The sequence below is a fragment of the Epinephelus moara genome, chromosome 6 (assembly GCF_006386435.1).
Source record: "Epinephelus moara isolate mb chromosome 6, YSFRI_EMoa_1.0, whole genome shotgun sequence".
In the NCBI taxonomy this organism is placed as follows: domain Eukaryota; kingdom Metazoa; phylum Chordata; class Actinopteri; order Perciformes; family Serranidae; genus Epinephelus; species Epinephelus moara.
Window position 1 is genome coordinate 35,719,822 of NC_065511.1, and position 15,481 is coordinate 35,735,302.

At 39.0% G+C, this 15,481-nt stretch overlaps 2 protein-coding genes across 4 annotated transcripts; both read left to right on the plus strand.

Moving 5' to 3' along the window:
- The first annotated feature begins 104 nt into the window (after positions 1-104).
- Positions 105-7,120, plus strand: LOC126391289 (high affinity immunoglobulin epsilon receptor subunit beta-like). 2 transcript variants are annotated; one of them, XM_050045943.1, is made up of 7 exons: positions 105-182; positions 3,050-3,229; positions 3,340-3,450; positions 4,231-4,287; positions 6,057-6,227; positions 6,463-6,579; positions 6,784-7,120. In XM_050045943.1, exons 2-7 carry the CDS (start codon positions 3,059-3,061, stop codon positions 6,853-6,855), a joined length of 699 nt encoding a protein of 232 aa, XP_049901900.1. In that variant the 5' UTR covers positions 105-182; positions 3,050-3,058; the 3' UTR covers positions 6,856-7,120. The 2 variants fall into 2 exon arrangements, with proteins under 2 accessions (XP_049901900.1, XP_049901901.1); XM_050045944.1 differs by having other exon boundaries at positions 6,787-7,120.
- Positions 7,121-8,415: 1,295 nt separating this feature from the next.
- Positions 8,416-14,879, plus strand: LOC126391294 (uncharacterized). Of its 2 annotated transcripts, none has more exons than XM_050045951.1 (7): positions 8,416-8,522; positions 10,921-11,100; positions 11,189-11,299; positions 13,062-13,118; positions 13,282-13,443; positions 14,228-14,335; positions 14,563-14,879. In XM_050045951.1, the coding sequence occupies exons 2-7, from the start codon at positions 10,930-10,932 to the stop codon at positions 14,632-14,634; spliced, it is 681 nt and encodes a 226-aa protein (XP_049901908.1). In that variant the 5' UTR covers positions 8,416-8,522; positions 10,921-10,929; the 3' UTR covers positions 14,635-14,879. The 2 variants fall into 2 exon arrangements, with proteins under 2 accessions (XP_049901908.1, XP_049901909.1); XM_050045952.1 differs by having other exon boundaries at positions 14,566-14,879.
- Positions 14,880-15,481: the final 602 nt, after the last annotated feature.

The following is a 15,481-nucleotide window of genomic DNA, read 5'->3' on the forward strand; positions in this document are numbered from 1 at the left end:
GTTAACTGTTGCTACTTTTACTCAAATGAATAATCTAACCAATTATTCTGCGGCTGCTAATTATGTAGAGTAGGTAATTTAAACGCTTTTATTTTGAAGGAATCAGCGACAGGAAGTATCCCGCGCCTCCGAGTAGCCAGTCTGCCTGTCGCAGTTACAGGAGTCTCTAGACAAAAAGCCAGGTGAGTTCACTGCACGTAAAATTAATAATAATGTGAACTCTATAGTGAGACAAGCTGTTTACTGAGCTCTGAACAGGTCGGTGTGGATGTTTGGTTGATGGTAATCATGTTTGTCAGTCTGGGAGAGAAAGAGAGATGATGTCAACAATAAATAAGGAAATGCATCGTCATTTTCTGGGAGACTCAGATGAGAAATATCACAAATAGGCTATCAATACCTCAAATATCACAACCTGTTGGTGAGCCTGCACCAATCTGATTTTAAAATAAAGTCAAAGCTGTGACCTTAAACCTCGAATAAATGCCGGTTGATGTGAAACTCCTCAGTGCGTCATCACATTTCACTGGTTTTCATTTCCAGTAATCCCAGCTGCTCACTGAAACTGAAACCAGACATGTTCTGCTTTGGCAGCCAGAACATATTCACTGGCATTTGTAAGGAACAATATAAATAATATGGAGCTCCAAATGACGATGATTTTCATTATGTTTTTATTTTTTATTTTTTATTTATTTTTTATTTATTTTTTATTTTTTATACTTTATTAATCCCCCTGAGGGGAAATTCAATTTTTCACTCTGTTGTCAATTACACACAGGTCCGAAAGACACACACATGCACAAACTGGACCTATACATGCACTAAGTGGAGAGATGTCAGAGTGGGCTGCCCATGACAGGCGCTCTGAGCGGTTGGAGGGTTTGGTGCCTTGCTCAGGGGCACCTCGGCAGTGCCCAGGAGGTGAACTGGCACCTCTCCAGCTACCAGTCCACGCTCCATATTTGGTCCGGACGGGGACTCAAACAGGCGACCCTCCGGTTCCCAACCCAAGTCCATATGGACTGAGCTACTGCCGCAGTAATCTGCTGATTATTTTCTTGATTAATGGATTAATGATTGGTTTAAAAAAATGTAGGAAAACAATAAAAGAAATGTCATTAAACTTCTCCAAAGCCCCAAATGACATCATCTCATGTTGTGTTTTGTTTGACCAGCTGTCCAAAACCCCAAATATTTAGTTTATAATGATAGGAAACAGAGAACTAACAAATCATTATATTTTGGCAGTCAGAATGAGAATGTTTTTGCCATTTTTGGTTTAAAAATGATTTAAACATTCAGTTATAAAAAATATTTTCAATTAGTTTAATTATACAGCTAATTGATTCATTGTTGCACCTCTAATGACATTTTACAGCTTAAAAACACATTTATATGATTGCATGTGTGCATGTTTGGGCTAAGATACTTCACTGGTTTCTGACTTTTTCAATTCAATTTTATTTATTTATTTGAAGATATTTTTTAGGGCATGTTTTGCCTTTAATTGACAGGACAGTCAAGTGTGAAAGGGGGAGAGAGAGGGAGAGACATGCAGCAAAGGGCCACAGGCCGGAGTCAAACCGGGCCGCTGCGGCAACAGCCCTGCACATGGGGCGCCTGCTCCACCACCAAGCCACTGACGCCCAATTCAATTTTGTTTATAAAGCCCAATATCACAAATCACAAGAGGGCTTTACAGCATACGACATCCCTCTGTAATTGTACCCTCGCAGTGGATAATGAAAAACTCCCCAAAAAACCCTTTAACAGGAAAAACAAAATGGTAGAAACCTCAGGAAGAGCAACTGAGGAGGAATCCCTCTTCCAGGACGGACAGATGTGCAATAGATGTCGTACAGAATAGATCAACATGATAAATTAACAGTAATCCGTATGACACAATGAGACAGAGAGAGAGATAGTATATGTATGTGACAGTAATAATCATATGTGTATAATAACAGTAGAAGTATGACTAATGATAACAGCAGCAGTAGGCATTAGGCAGGACCACAGCAGCAGCATAACCACGGGGACAGTGGAGCACAAAGGCTCCGGAGAAGAAGCTGAGTTCGCGAGATGCAGTAATAGGACGTCAACTGAAGAAGAACCAACTTTTTAGAAACTAAGGAAAAGGGAGGGAGAGAAGGTGCTCGGTGTGTAGGCCTAAGTCAGCCTAACTAGGGGCTGGTACAGGGCAAGCCTGAGCCAGCCCTAACTATAAGCTTTATCAAAGAGGAAAGTCTTAAGTCTAGTCTTAAATGTGGAGACGGTGTCTGCCTCCCGGACTGTAACAGGAAGATGATTCCACAGGAGAGGAGCCTGATAGCTGAAGGCTCCGGCTCCTGATCTACTTTTGGAGACTTTAGGGACCACGAGTAACCCTGCGTTCTCAGAGTGCAGTGTTCTGGTGGGATAATATGGCACTATGAGCTCTCTAAGATATGATGGAGCTTGACCATTTAGAGCTTTATAAGTTAACAGTAGGATTTTAAATTCAATTCTGGATTTTACAGGGAGCCAGTGCAGAGAAGCTAAAACAGGAGAAATATGATCTCGTTTCTTAGTTCCTGTTAGTACACGTGCTGCTGCATTCTGAATTAGCTGGAGAGTTTTTAAAGACTGCATCTTTTTGGGATAGGATAGGCCTAATTTTTGCAATATTACGCAGATGAAAGAACGCAGTTTGGAAGTTTGTTTTAAATGGGAGTTAAGAGACAAATCTTGGTCAAATATGACTCAGAGGATTCTTATGGTTGTGCTAGAAGCCAGAGCAATGCCATCCAGAGAAACTATATCATCAGATAGAGACTCAAGAGCTACATTCTCAGGTGAATTTAAAGTTCTTCTCAGTTTCTGGTAAAAATGTTGCTCCTTTAATCTTAGACCCGCCTATTTGAGTGTCCTTATGTTGTTTGTTTTTGTGACACCGATGTGCAACTTGGCTGCTGTAACACTGCAATTTTCCCAGCGTGATTAATAACTACTGCATCTTTCCTGTCATCCATCCACATAATCTCCAAATCTCCTCGTCATGTTGCAGGTGTGAGAGATGTCCTTCACTGTTGTCAAAGACAAGGGGGTGACTGTGATCACTGTGGCGGCTGATGAGAAGAGCATGTTACCACCGCTGTGTCAAATCATGAAGTCTCTCTGCTACAGTCCAATGTGCTGCTCAGTGAAAAAGGGGCTGATGCAGACCAGTGTGGCCGTTGCTCTCGGGGTGAGAGATTAAAATGTGTTTATTAATGTGCAGTGTGAAGTGATGGTCCCAATATGTTATGTTGTCCAAGTATAAAACAGTGAGCTCTAACAGTTTTGAATCTTTTACAGACCATACAGATCATGGTGGGGCTGTTCAACATCCTACTCGGGCCAGGACGAACAAGCCTCCATCCTGATGATTTTGCCTATTTGGGAGCTGCGTACTGGCTGGGTGGTATGGTAAGCTAATTTTGCTGGATTAACAATAACATGAGAGCATGTGTATTTTTTGTTTAATGTCACGAGTGCTCCAGGGATGACATTTGTCTGCTGGCCGACATGGAAGTTAGTGTTGCCCTTGTTCCCTTTTGGCTCGTTGCAGAAAATAAGCTCTGTGATAAACAAACATTTATGAGACTTTTCGTTTTGTTTCTCAGTAAAATTATCTTCTCAAAGGAACCCCACTTTTATAATATTTGAAACCTAAATGCAATCTCCAGAAGTTAAAAGCTAATGCTAGGCTATAAACAAACTACACTACGGTCACATGACTTGACGTCGCCCCAACAGCACGACCGTAAGGCTGTGTTCAGCGTGATGATGTTATGTAGTCTCATTTAGCCACTTGTTAGCAACCGCCTTTTTTAAGACACATAAAAGCTTCATAATTCATGAGTTTGGGGTATTTACGGACGTATTTTATGTGGTAGAAGAAAAACGTGAAAGTCTCTTAAGCTTGTGTTAATCACAGACCTTATTTCAGACGTCGAGATGAGCGAGTGGAGAGATGCTCACTCATTTCCAGGTTAAAGGACTCATTGCTGGGGCACTCTATAGAGCACAGTGGCTCAAACAGGGATTTTCCTGTTTCACCAAACCGACAAAATCACCAGAACTTTTTCTGGAGGATTTCATCTGCTTTTTTCTCGGGAATAACATTGTTTTATAAGAAATAATTAATAGTTTTTTGTTTTCTTTTTCTTTGGTATAAAAAAAAATAATGTGCTGTGCTCTCTCCAGTTCATCTTAGCCGGAATCATGTCCATTCTTGCCGGCCAGTTCCCCTCTCGGTGCCTGGTAAGTAAAGCCTAAAAGCCTTTTCAGATGTGCTCCCCTTTATGTTGTGGGTGATGGGAATTTAACATGCTGGTCTCATTTTTGAATAAGCACCCCGGTCACTTACGTTCTGCCTTCTTGGACCACTGCAGTGATTCAATTCAATCATTATTAATAAGTGTATAAGAGACAATTTTCCTTGTGTTGGCTTTTGTTTTCCTGTATTACCACTGGTGAACACTATGTGGCAGTCACCTTGTTTAGATGGACAGGGAAATGCAGCCACATGTGTTGCATGCCTGGGGAGGCACTCATGGCGTCAGGGAGAAAGATAGTGAGGCAGTAATCAGTGTGATTAAGCTACCTTACTCTGCTTGACGAGCATTGTGTTGTGTAAATGTAAGTAATAAAAGCAAGACAGCAAGAGAAGTTTGTGGGCTCAGTGAATGAACAAAGCAGCTGATGCCTACAGCACACGTCAGCTAGAACTCATTGACATGGAGCAACGTAGAGACTTAATGGAAAGCCACTGTAATAATAATAAAAATAATAATAACTTTATTCATATAGCACAATTCATGCATAAAATTCAACACAAAGTGCTGATCATAAAAATCAAAACATTGTGATAGAGAAAAAAAGATGATAAAAACATTTATTAAAGTAATGATAATAATTATTAAACAAAAAAATAGTGGATAAAGTATTATTCAGTGAAAACTACAGGCTAAGACAGGATAAAACAACCATCAGTTAAAAACGCATTTCAGGAGAAAGCAGTGGTAAAAAGATAAGTCTTTAGGCTGTCCATGTAGGCATGTGGAAGAGGCTTTCTGCGTAGCCCTCAGAAAGGCAGAGGGGCCCCAGCACAGAGCCATAGCACCGCAGTTTTATACATTCAGCGTCAAACTTGCATTTGGACATGTCATCAAGCTAGTTTGCCTTGTCTGTCAAGTAGCTGTCCAGTAGCCACTCACTCTACGGCGGAAAATAGCTCCTCAAAATAAAAGGTCTGTGCCGGAAATTCACTGTACTAAAAAATAAAGTGTGGTTATTACAAACTTGACATGTTCGTGATTCAGAATGGACCCACGACTCACTTTTGGATGGTGACCCACCAGCTGGGAACCCCTGTATAATAATAATAATAATAATAATAATAATAAAACAGAGTTACAAAGTGCTTTACATGTCAATAATTAAAGCAGACGACATGAAAACAACAATTTTTATAAGAACTGATAAAACCGAGGAAATAAAAGACAGTTTAAATGAACTTAAAACTCAAGTAAAATCAGGAAAGGCTCTTCTGTAAAAACATGTTTTAAGAGGAGACTTTAAAGAGATCACTGACTCTGCCGACCTGATTTCCTCGGGCCTCTGTCCCCTTTAGTTTTCAGCCGGGCCCGTGGAACAGACAAAAGCCCTCTGCTTGAGGACCTCAAAGAACGTCCTGGTGTGTGTGGCACTAAGAGGTTGGCGATATAGCTGGGAGAGAGACCATGAGGAGTCTTAAAAGTAATCAGTAAAATCTTAAAATCTCTTCTAAAACATACTGGGAGCGATGAGTGATGTGATCGTGTCTGTTGGTTCTGGTTAAAATCCTGGCAGCTGAATTCTGAACAGTCTGGAGTCTGGAGGCAAGAAAAGAGGCTGTTGCCGTGATCCAGGCATAAAGAGATGAAGATGTATTAGTGGATTTGCTACCAGAAGCAGGGCCGAGCATCACGTTGAAAACTGTACACTGTTGTGGAGCACTGTGGAAAGAATAATGGGGTCTTTCTTCTCAGGTGATCTCTTCCGTGGTGATAAACATAATCGGATCTCTCATCACCATTGCTGGCGTTGTGCTCTACGCCATAGACATCTTCGATGTCATGGATGCCAGCATGTGTGACTGGGAAAGGTACAAATCTCGTGAAGATGATGACAACTGCACATCAGTCATGCACTTTTTCCAGGTAAGCATGCGTTTAAAGGATGATGCTTGTTGTATGCTGTATTTTTCTCATTGTCAACGAATCGACAACAACTTAGTTCGTCTCTCAATATTGTCTGACTCCTAGAACTATATTTAACATTCAGTGGAGTTTTGACTGTAATTTAATTTTGTCAGTTTTAGAGTGAAGAAATCTGATTTGTCTTTCCTTCTTAAATGATTCGAATTCTTTCTTTGTCATTTCTTGTCTGTATCAGCGCACAGTGGTGGCCATGGACATTACTATGATCATCCTGACTGTTCTGCAGCTGTGTGTCTCCATCAACATGACTCTTCTGGGCATCAAGGGTGTGTGCACGCTGAGGAAGGGAAAGGTACGAACTGAGACACACAAAGTCACAATCCAAGTAAAACAGTGATTAATCGTACTTGTAGCAGTATTCCTAGAGTACCTGCTGGACTACCAACATCAGTAGTGATGCTACTGGTTGTAGTGGGTGCACAGTATAACTGGTAAAGTATAAAGTTGGCTTAACTCTGTCTTGTTGCTTATTAAAGTTTATTTTGTTGTGTGTCAGCAGGGCGGCAGAGCTGACGAGGCTGACCAGCCACTGTTGAAGGAAGTCCTCATGACCAGTCCTGGTGCCTAAAATCAACTCAGCATTCATCCAAACACGAAGATGTTAGAGTGTGATCAGCAACGCATCATTACAACTGTTTAATGTGTCAGCTTGAAATAATAACTAATAACTGTTTTTTTTTCTAAATCTCAAGTACACAACTTTTTTATGTTTAAGAGAAAAATCAATCTGTAGTCTGGTGCAATGTGATTTTATAAATATTTCTTTTTTTATCAGCTTGTGAATCATCATTTAAAGTAATCTTCCTTGAATAAAGGTAAAAGTGTTGACAATGTTTTGAGTTATCAAGAACAAAATTCCACTCATTGGGGCGGCATCATTAGGCATGATCGGAAATATGTAAAAGATGGGCATCATATGCACATTTAAGAGGGGGTAAATGTTTTTTGGGTAGGCTTCTAATGCAGTCTGAAAGAATAACATTTGCTAGGAAAGAAGAAACTTCTCCATATTCACCAAGGTTATCAGACATGATCTGAAGAGCAAAATAAAATACTTGATGTCGGGGCAGAGGCTGTAAATTATGGAGGGGTTATATATTTTGGCAGACTTCATTTCCAGTTCATTTCTAATATTGTATCGGGAACATAAGTGTCGACATTCACTCGCTGCAGCAGGCGTTCTGTTGCCACCAAACCCTCTGCTTTCGTCTTCATGTGTGCCGGTTTGGTGGGTCGCTGCTGCTGCTCGCTGTATATGCTTATGCCCCGCCCACACACACATTCTTACTGACTGACTAATTGGCACTCTTTATTAAGAATACAGTCTATCTGAAGCTTTCATCACTACTACATATGCAGCTGTAGCCAGTATCTCACTATCACTATCCTCATTCATATTTTAAGAAGCTACACAATATATTCAGCCACAATTTAAACCTGAAAAGCTGCAAATCAGAACAGAAGTACAGAGAGTTGTTGCATAGTGATGATACACCATCTCATGTAGTTGCATCGGTGTGAACCGGCAGGTTTTTAGAACACAGAACGGTGCATTGCACGTGGTTGTACATCTCAACTCATCTCATCGTGAATCTGTGGTCTGCACTGAGCTTAAAGCCCACCCTTTGGTTCCTATGGTAGCTCGGTCAGCTCGATAGCACCGTTAGCTGCTAGCTGTCTGCTCAGCACCTCCCTGTTAAGAGCCGTGTGCAGACAATCTGAATCACTTCAAATCAGTGATATGCTCTGATTGTCATGTAGAGCTTCTTTAAATATACACATAGAAGTACATGTACCTCTGCACGTATACACTTGCCATTTTCCATCCGTCTACCAGATGTCCTTGGACTTTTCCCGCCTCTCCCCATCACCACCGCTACTGAAGTTCAGCAAAATTTAGAGGAACAACAACTCCCTGCAAGTGTTAGCCAGGCTTGATAAAACTTCCACACAGCAACAAAACTACTGTTCATTTGTAGCATGTTGTTAGAATCCCGAACAGTTTAAATAACAATCAGCCCAAACTAAAACGTGTTAGGTTGTAGCAGAGCCCTTGAATAGTTAGGGCTAGGGTTATGTTATTGTTATATTCTACGGCACTGGGTTGGTCATTTAAAGGCTTTTATTTTGAAGAGCGAGCGACAGGAAGTATCAGTAATTACTGCAGCTCCCTGATCTCACCCTCAGTGAACCAGGCTGCTGTCAATGTTACGGGAGTTTGTAGACACGAACCAGGTGAGTTCACTGCTCATAGTAAACACATAATTTATACGAATATTGAAAAATAATAATTTAACCACTTTATTAATTTAATAACTGAAACAGTCTGCTTACTGAGCTCTGAACTGGTCGATATGGATGTTCTGTTAATGGTAATCATGTATTACTGGGCAGGAAAGACAGATGTTATTAACTTGTGTGTCGCTGGCCGATATGAAAACCCTTCCTGATTTTTATTAGTTTTCGTCGTCAACCGTCGTTGTCATTTCGTGTTGGTTTTAGGATAAACAGGGAAGTGCGTCAGCTCTTTCTGGGAAACTGAACTTGACCTGCTTAAATCTTATTGTTAACACAATGACAGTTACCATACTCACTGCGAACCTCATCTCAGGTGTTATACCTCGAATAATAAGCGTTAAAACATACGTGTTGGTTGATGTGAGTGTTCTTCAGTCCTCAGTTTCATTTTTTTTCCCCATTTCCAGTAATCACAGCACAGGGAGGGACTTATTGACAAAAAAGCCTCTGCTTCGGCAGCAAAAGCAGATGCACCACATTAGGGTTATTTCATTTTAAAGCTCATTGGCATATGTACTAATACACACAGTATAATCTGGGGCTGCATCAAGACAGTTACTTACATTATTGATTAATCTGCTGATTATATTGTTGATTATGATCAAGATGATTATTTTCTCTCTATTCTTTATTTGATAGGGAGGATGATGCAGTTTAACACTGCTCCAATACAGAGTGTGGGACTGATGTGTTGCACAGAGAGTTCAACTCTTGTCCCGAGTTGGGCTTTTACATGTAGACCTAAGATGTTACTAAAAATATACAGTTTAAAACTGTGATTCCCAACTGGTCCAACCACGGGTCCACATTTGTCCCTAGTTGTAAATTCAGGGTCCACAAGGTTTAATATATTAAACATTATACTTCCTTTTGGCCATGCTGTCGAGCTACTCTGCTGTGTCTCAATTCAGGGGCATTCGATGGCTGCATTTGAAGACTGACTGCGTCACGTCGGCGCGACCAAGGCTGTCCCATTTCGAAGGCTCCTTCAAATAGGGAGAAATGCAGCCTTCTTACCCAGAATTTGGTGGATGCAACAGATGAATCCTTCATGGCCCAGCCTATCCCAAGATGCATTGCGCACAGATGACGGTTATATATTAAGTTAAGTTAACTAACAGTTGTTAACAACAACAACAGTCCATCAGCCTGAAATATATCAAATGGCGGCGTCTCTGGCGGTGAATCGTCTCCTCAAGTGTTGAATAAAATATATATGTACATATATAATAACAATCTCTGTGTCCATGATTTAGGGCTAACTTACTTACTAGCTTACTCCTTCTTTCATCAAGCGCAGCTGGTTGCTAGGTAACAGGAATGCCAACGGGTCCTCCGCAGACCAGACTGTCCAATTTCGGAGACTGTTTGGTTTGGCTCTTCGAAGGACATAGCCGATGTAGACCGCGAAGGCCACGTCCTTGAATTGAGACACAATTGAATTGAGACACAAGCCCCTTTTACACTGCCAAATTTTCCGCGAATGTCGGGCCGCTTTGCCGTCAAGCTGCGAGCGTTTAGACACACAGAGCTGGATTGGCGAGTTGATGACGCCGCACATGCGACCCACTGGCGGTGGATAAACAGCAAACAGCTGATAGCAGGAATGAGCGAGCAGCTAGTAGCAAGAGGGAGATGCACAATTCCTATCTAAAAAGGGCTACAGCTTCTGTTAAACAGCTGTCCAATATTCACTCACCTACAGCAGGAAATGGCATGTGAAAATAAAAGCTTGTGCCAGAAATTCACTGTACTTCAAAATAAAGTGTGTTTTTTACAAAGTTGACATGTTCACAGGTCACTTTCTCTCTGGTCTGAAGTGAGCTCAACACACCATCCCTGTGTATACAAAGCTGACACAGTAGGGTTACCTAGTGTGTCATATTTTGATGTGTTGACCAGCGGTTGGTATTTGATGAGCTGGGAGTGAGAATGTGTAAAATGTGCTGTACATAGTTACTAGTTATGTCTCTTTGTAGCTGTGTGATTGTCTTTCCATTAAAAAAATAGTCACAGTAGCTTCATGCAGAGACTCCAGACCTGTTACGTGCATTCAGTAATCCATCCACAATACAAAAAGTCAACTACCTATCACCTTCTGAAGATGGTGTGAGAGGGGCACCAGGCACCTGGCCACCCCTCTGGCACCGTCCCTGCGCCTGTTACTTTTCCAGGTTTTAACATTCTAAGACAGACACACTTTTCCTTTGTTCAACAGACACACAAAATATCAGACACTGCTGTAACGCTGCAATTTTCCCAGCGTGATTAATAAATACTCCATCAGTCTGGTCATCCATCCACATAATCTCAAAATCTCCTCGTCATGTTGCAGGTGTGAGAGATGTCTGTCACTGTTGTTAAAGACAAAGGAGTGACTGTGGTCACTGTGGCGGCGAGCAGGAACAGCATGTCTCCACCGCTGTGTCAAATCCTGAAGGCTCTCTGCTACAGTCCGATGTGCTGCTCAGTGAACAGGGGGATGATGCAGACCAGTGCGACTGCATGTCTCGGGGTGAGAGATTAAGAAATGTTTATTCATGTGCAGTGTGAAGTGATGATCCCTGAGATGATAAGAGTCAGCATGTTTGAATCTTTTACAGATTATGCAGATCATGGTGGGGCTGTTCAACATCGGACTCGGGCCAGGACGAACAAGCCTCCATCCTGATGATTTTGCCCATTTGGGAGTTGCTTACTGGCTGGGTGGTGTGGTAAGACAATATTGTTGTGTTAAAAGGCTATCACCCCGAGTGCACATGTATTTATTTTGTTTAACATCAGAGCACAATGGCAGAACAGGACATTTTTTCTGATGTTTTAGCAAACAGACGAAATCACCAGAACTTTTTTCATTTAATGGCTGGAGGATTTTAACTACTGGTTCTTGAGAATACCATTGCTTCATAAAAAAAATAATTCACAGATTTTTGTAAACGTGAAATACAGTAGATAATACAAAGATTTTTTTCTCATAAAAAACAGGAAAACAGGTGAAATATAATCGATTTCTGATTGTATCTTTTTCTTTCCTATAAAACAGGAATGATATAAAGCAGATTTTCTTTCTTTCTTTCTTTCTTAATACAACAAACAAAAACAAAACAAGTGAAATTTAATATATTGAATATAGAAGTTTTTTTATTTTTCCTTTCTATAGAAAAACCAGCAACAAGAAAACAGGTGAAATGTAGCAAAAATAACTTTCTGGATTTTGCTTTCTAATAAAACAAAACAAAAAAACAAGTGAAATTTAGGAGATTTAATATAGATTTTTTTCTTGTTCCTTTTCATAAAAACAACAACCAAAAACAGGTGAAATATAGCAAAACAAATTTCATAGATTTTTTCTTTTTTAATAAAACAAAATAAAAATAAAAACATGGGGAATTTGGTAGATTTAATATAGATTTTTTCCCCATAAAACCAACAAACAAATGAAATTTAGTAGATTTAATATAGATTTTTTTTTTCTGTCTCATAAAAAACAACAAAAGAAAAGAGGTAAAATACAGTAGAGTTAAGAATTAGTTTTAATTAAAAAACAAACCAAACAAAAAAACAATTGAAATATAGTTTTTTTTCTCTTTCTTTCTCAAAAAAACCAACAAGAAAACAGATGAAATATAGTCGATTTCTGATTCTGTCTTTTTCTTTCCTATAAAACGGGAATGATATATAGCAGATTTTCTTTCTTTCTTTTTCTTTCTTTCTTTCTTTTTAATACAACAAACAAACAAAAAACAAGTGAAATTTAGTAGATTTAATATAGATTTTTTTTCTTGTTCCTTTTCATAAAAACAACAACAATCCAATCCAGTTCACTTTATTTATATAGCACGATTTTAACAAACACAAGGTTTCCAAAGTGGTGCACAGCAAGATAAAAACACAATAATAGAAGCACAATAAAACGATGAAGTACACAATAGGATAAAAGTAATAAAATAAGATAAAATCAAATAAAATAAATAAAATAAAATAAAATTACAAAACAACAAGAAAACAGGTGAAATATAGCAAATGTTTTTTCATAGATTTTTTCTTTTTTAATAAAACAAAAAAAAAATCATGGGAAATTTGGTAGATTTTTTGGTAGAATTTTAGTAGATTTAATATAGATTTGTTTTCTTTTTCTGTCTCGTAAAAAACAAAACAAAAGAAAAGAGGTGAAATACAGTAGATTTAAGAATTATTTTTAATTAAAAAAACAAAAAACAATTGAAATAATATTTTTTTCTCTTTCTTTCTCAAAAAATCAACAAGAAAACAGCTAACATACAGCAGATTTAACACTGATTGTATCTTTTTCTTTCCTATAAAAAGAAGCGAAGAATTGAAATATAGCAGATTTTTCATAGACTTTTTCTTTCTTGTAAAAAAAAAAGTGAAATTTAGTAGATTTAACATAGTTTTTTCTTCTTTTTTTTTCTTTTTTTAATTTCAACTAATGTCTCTTTGCTGTGCTCTCTTCAGCTCATTGCAGTCGGAATCATGTCCCTTCTTGCCGGCTGGTTCCCCTCTCGGTGCCTGGTAAGTAAAGACTAAAAGCCTCTCAGTCGTGCACCCCTTGATATTGTGGATGACACAAAGGGGTGCATGCAGGGTCAAACACTTATGTTGAATGATGAAACTGATATGACTGTATCAGTGGATTCACTTATATTCACTGGAATAATGGAGTCCTTTTTCTCAGGTGGTCCTCGCTGTGATGATGAACATAATCGGAGCTATCTTCACCATTGTTGGTGTTGTGCTATACGGCATAGACATCTATGATGTCTCTAATGCCGACATGTGTGACTGGGGCAGGGCTCGTAATTCTGATATGTGCAAAGGTTTGCAGTACTTTTTTCAGGTAAGCATGCTTTTAAAGGATAAAGCTGGTTTTATGCTTTATTGTTTTTATTGACAACAAACTCCATGTGAGGAAAAACAAAACCGGCAACCTATTAGTCCATGAAATATAGCAAGTTTTTTAAATAGATTTTTTCAATAATACAAAACAAAAAAACAAATGAAACTTAATAGATTTAATATAGATTTTTATTTTTTTCTTTCTCATAAAAAAACAACAAAAAGAAGAGGTGAAATACAGTAGAGTTAAGAATTATTTTTAAATTTTAAAAAAAGTGAAATTTAGTAGACATAATATAGATTGTTTTTCTTTTTCTTACAAATAAAGGACAACAAGAAAACAGGTCATCAGTCCGTCTCCATATTTTCCCACTTCGAGTATTTAAATTATTCTTTGAAACTGATTACAAAGATCTCATTAAAGATCTCTTTAACTCAACAAACCCTAAATACACTTATGAATATACTGACATATCAACATTTAAAAACATGTTAACACTGACAATTTAAATGCAAGTCACTGCTTTATTGAGTAAATATTAAGCATTGATCGAACCCTAAGGATTGAGTTCAAATAACCTTCAGTGTGCATGTTCATGATAACACATGGCAACACTCAAGGATTTCTCATTCCTCCGCCCTCGTGTCTCTCGACTCTGAAATGCGCCCACTGTATTACATTTGTTTGTACCTGGTAAATCATTAATACTCACATTTAAAGTGAAGTTTAAAACCTCTTTGGATCAAACTGAATTCTTTCTTTTTTTATTTCTCTTCTATGTCAGCGTTTGGTGGTGGCCATGGATATTACTATGATCATCCTGACTGTTCTCCAGCTGGTTGTCAGCATCTGCATCGGCACCAGGGCTCTGTGTTGCCTGAGCGAGAAAGAGGTATGAGCCAAGACAAACAACCACAGTCACAATCCAGTAGTAGTCAGCCTCCAACATCAGTAGCACTAGTAATGGTAGTAGTTGCACTATATGTATAGTATAAGTGGTAACAGTTAGATTAGTGCTTGTAGTGTTAGTACAACACGAATTAAATTATTAGAAGGTATAAAGTCGACCTAACTTTGTCTTATAGTTGCTTTATCAAAGTTTATTTTGTTGTGTATCAGCAGGGCAGCAGAGCTGATGAGGCTGACCAGCCACTGCTGAAGGAAGTCCTCATGACCAGTCCTGGTGCTTAAAATCAATTCATCATTCATCTAAACACAAACATGTTGGAGTGTGCTCAACAACGCACCATCGTAATCCTTTAATCTATCATCTTAAAGTAATCAAAACTGTTTTTATCACATATACGCTACAGTTTTTAGTTGTTTGTAGTTTGGCACAATGGGATGGAAATATTTTTAAAACATTTCTTTTCATCAGCCTCTGAATTATGGTTCAAAGTAAACTTCGCTGAATAAAGGTGAAAATGGGGACAATGTTTTGAGTGTTTCAAATGTGAAGAATGAAATTAGGTTCACTGGGGAGGCAGACATCTCAAGATCTTAGCAGATAAACTTGTCAGCATGGGCGCCATTAAAGGTTTGCGTACTTCCCTATAACTTTTGCCATAAAGAAGAAACTTGGTTGCACAAAACACCTTAAGTTCAGATTTTCCTTAAAGTCAGAGTTAAGGTTTTCTGAAAACATAATGGGTTGCACACCTTCATCCATTAAATTGTTGACTAATTTTTATTAACGTGCACATAAGTATGAGAAAAGTGAGAAGTCTTTGTCTCATATATTAGTCTCATATATTCCGGGAGGGTGGTAAAGACGTCGTAGATTAGGGAACTGCTTAAGTCTACACCCCAAGCGGACCCTCTGGAGGTCCGCAGAGGGTCCGCTTTAGGCCCCTTGTGGATTGAATGAATTGCCCTAAGCACTCCCGGACTTCCCGTGAACGCGCCCGCAAAGTCCGCGAATCTGCAAGTGCAGTGAAGTGCGGACATTTGGATTCAGCCACACCAGTTGGTAGAGCATGTTCAAATAAAACACAAGACGTTTGATGTGTGACAAAGGTGTGGCCTATATAACAGATCA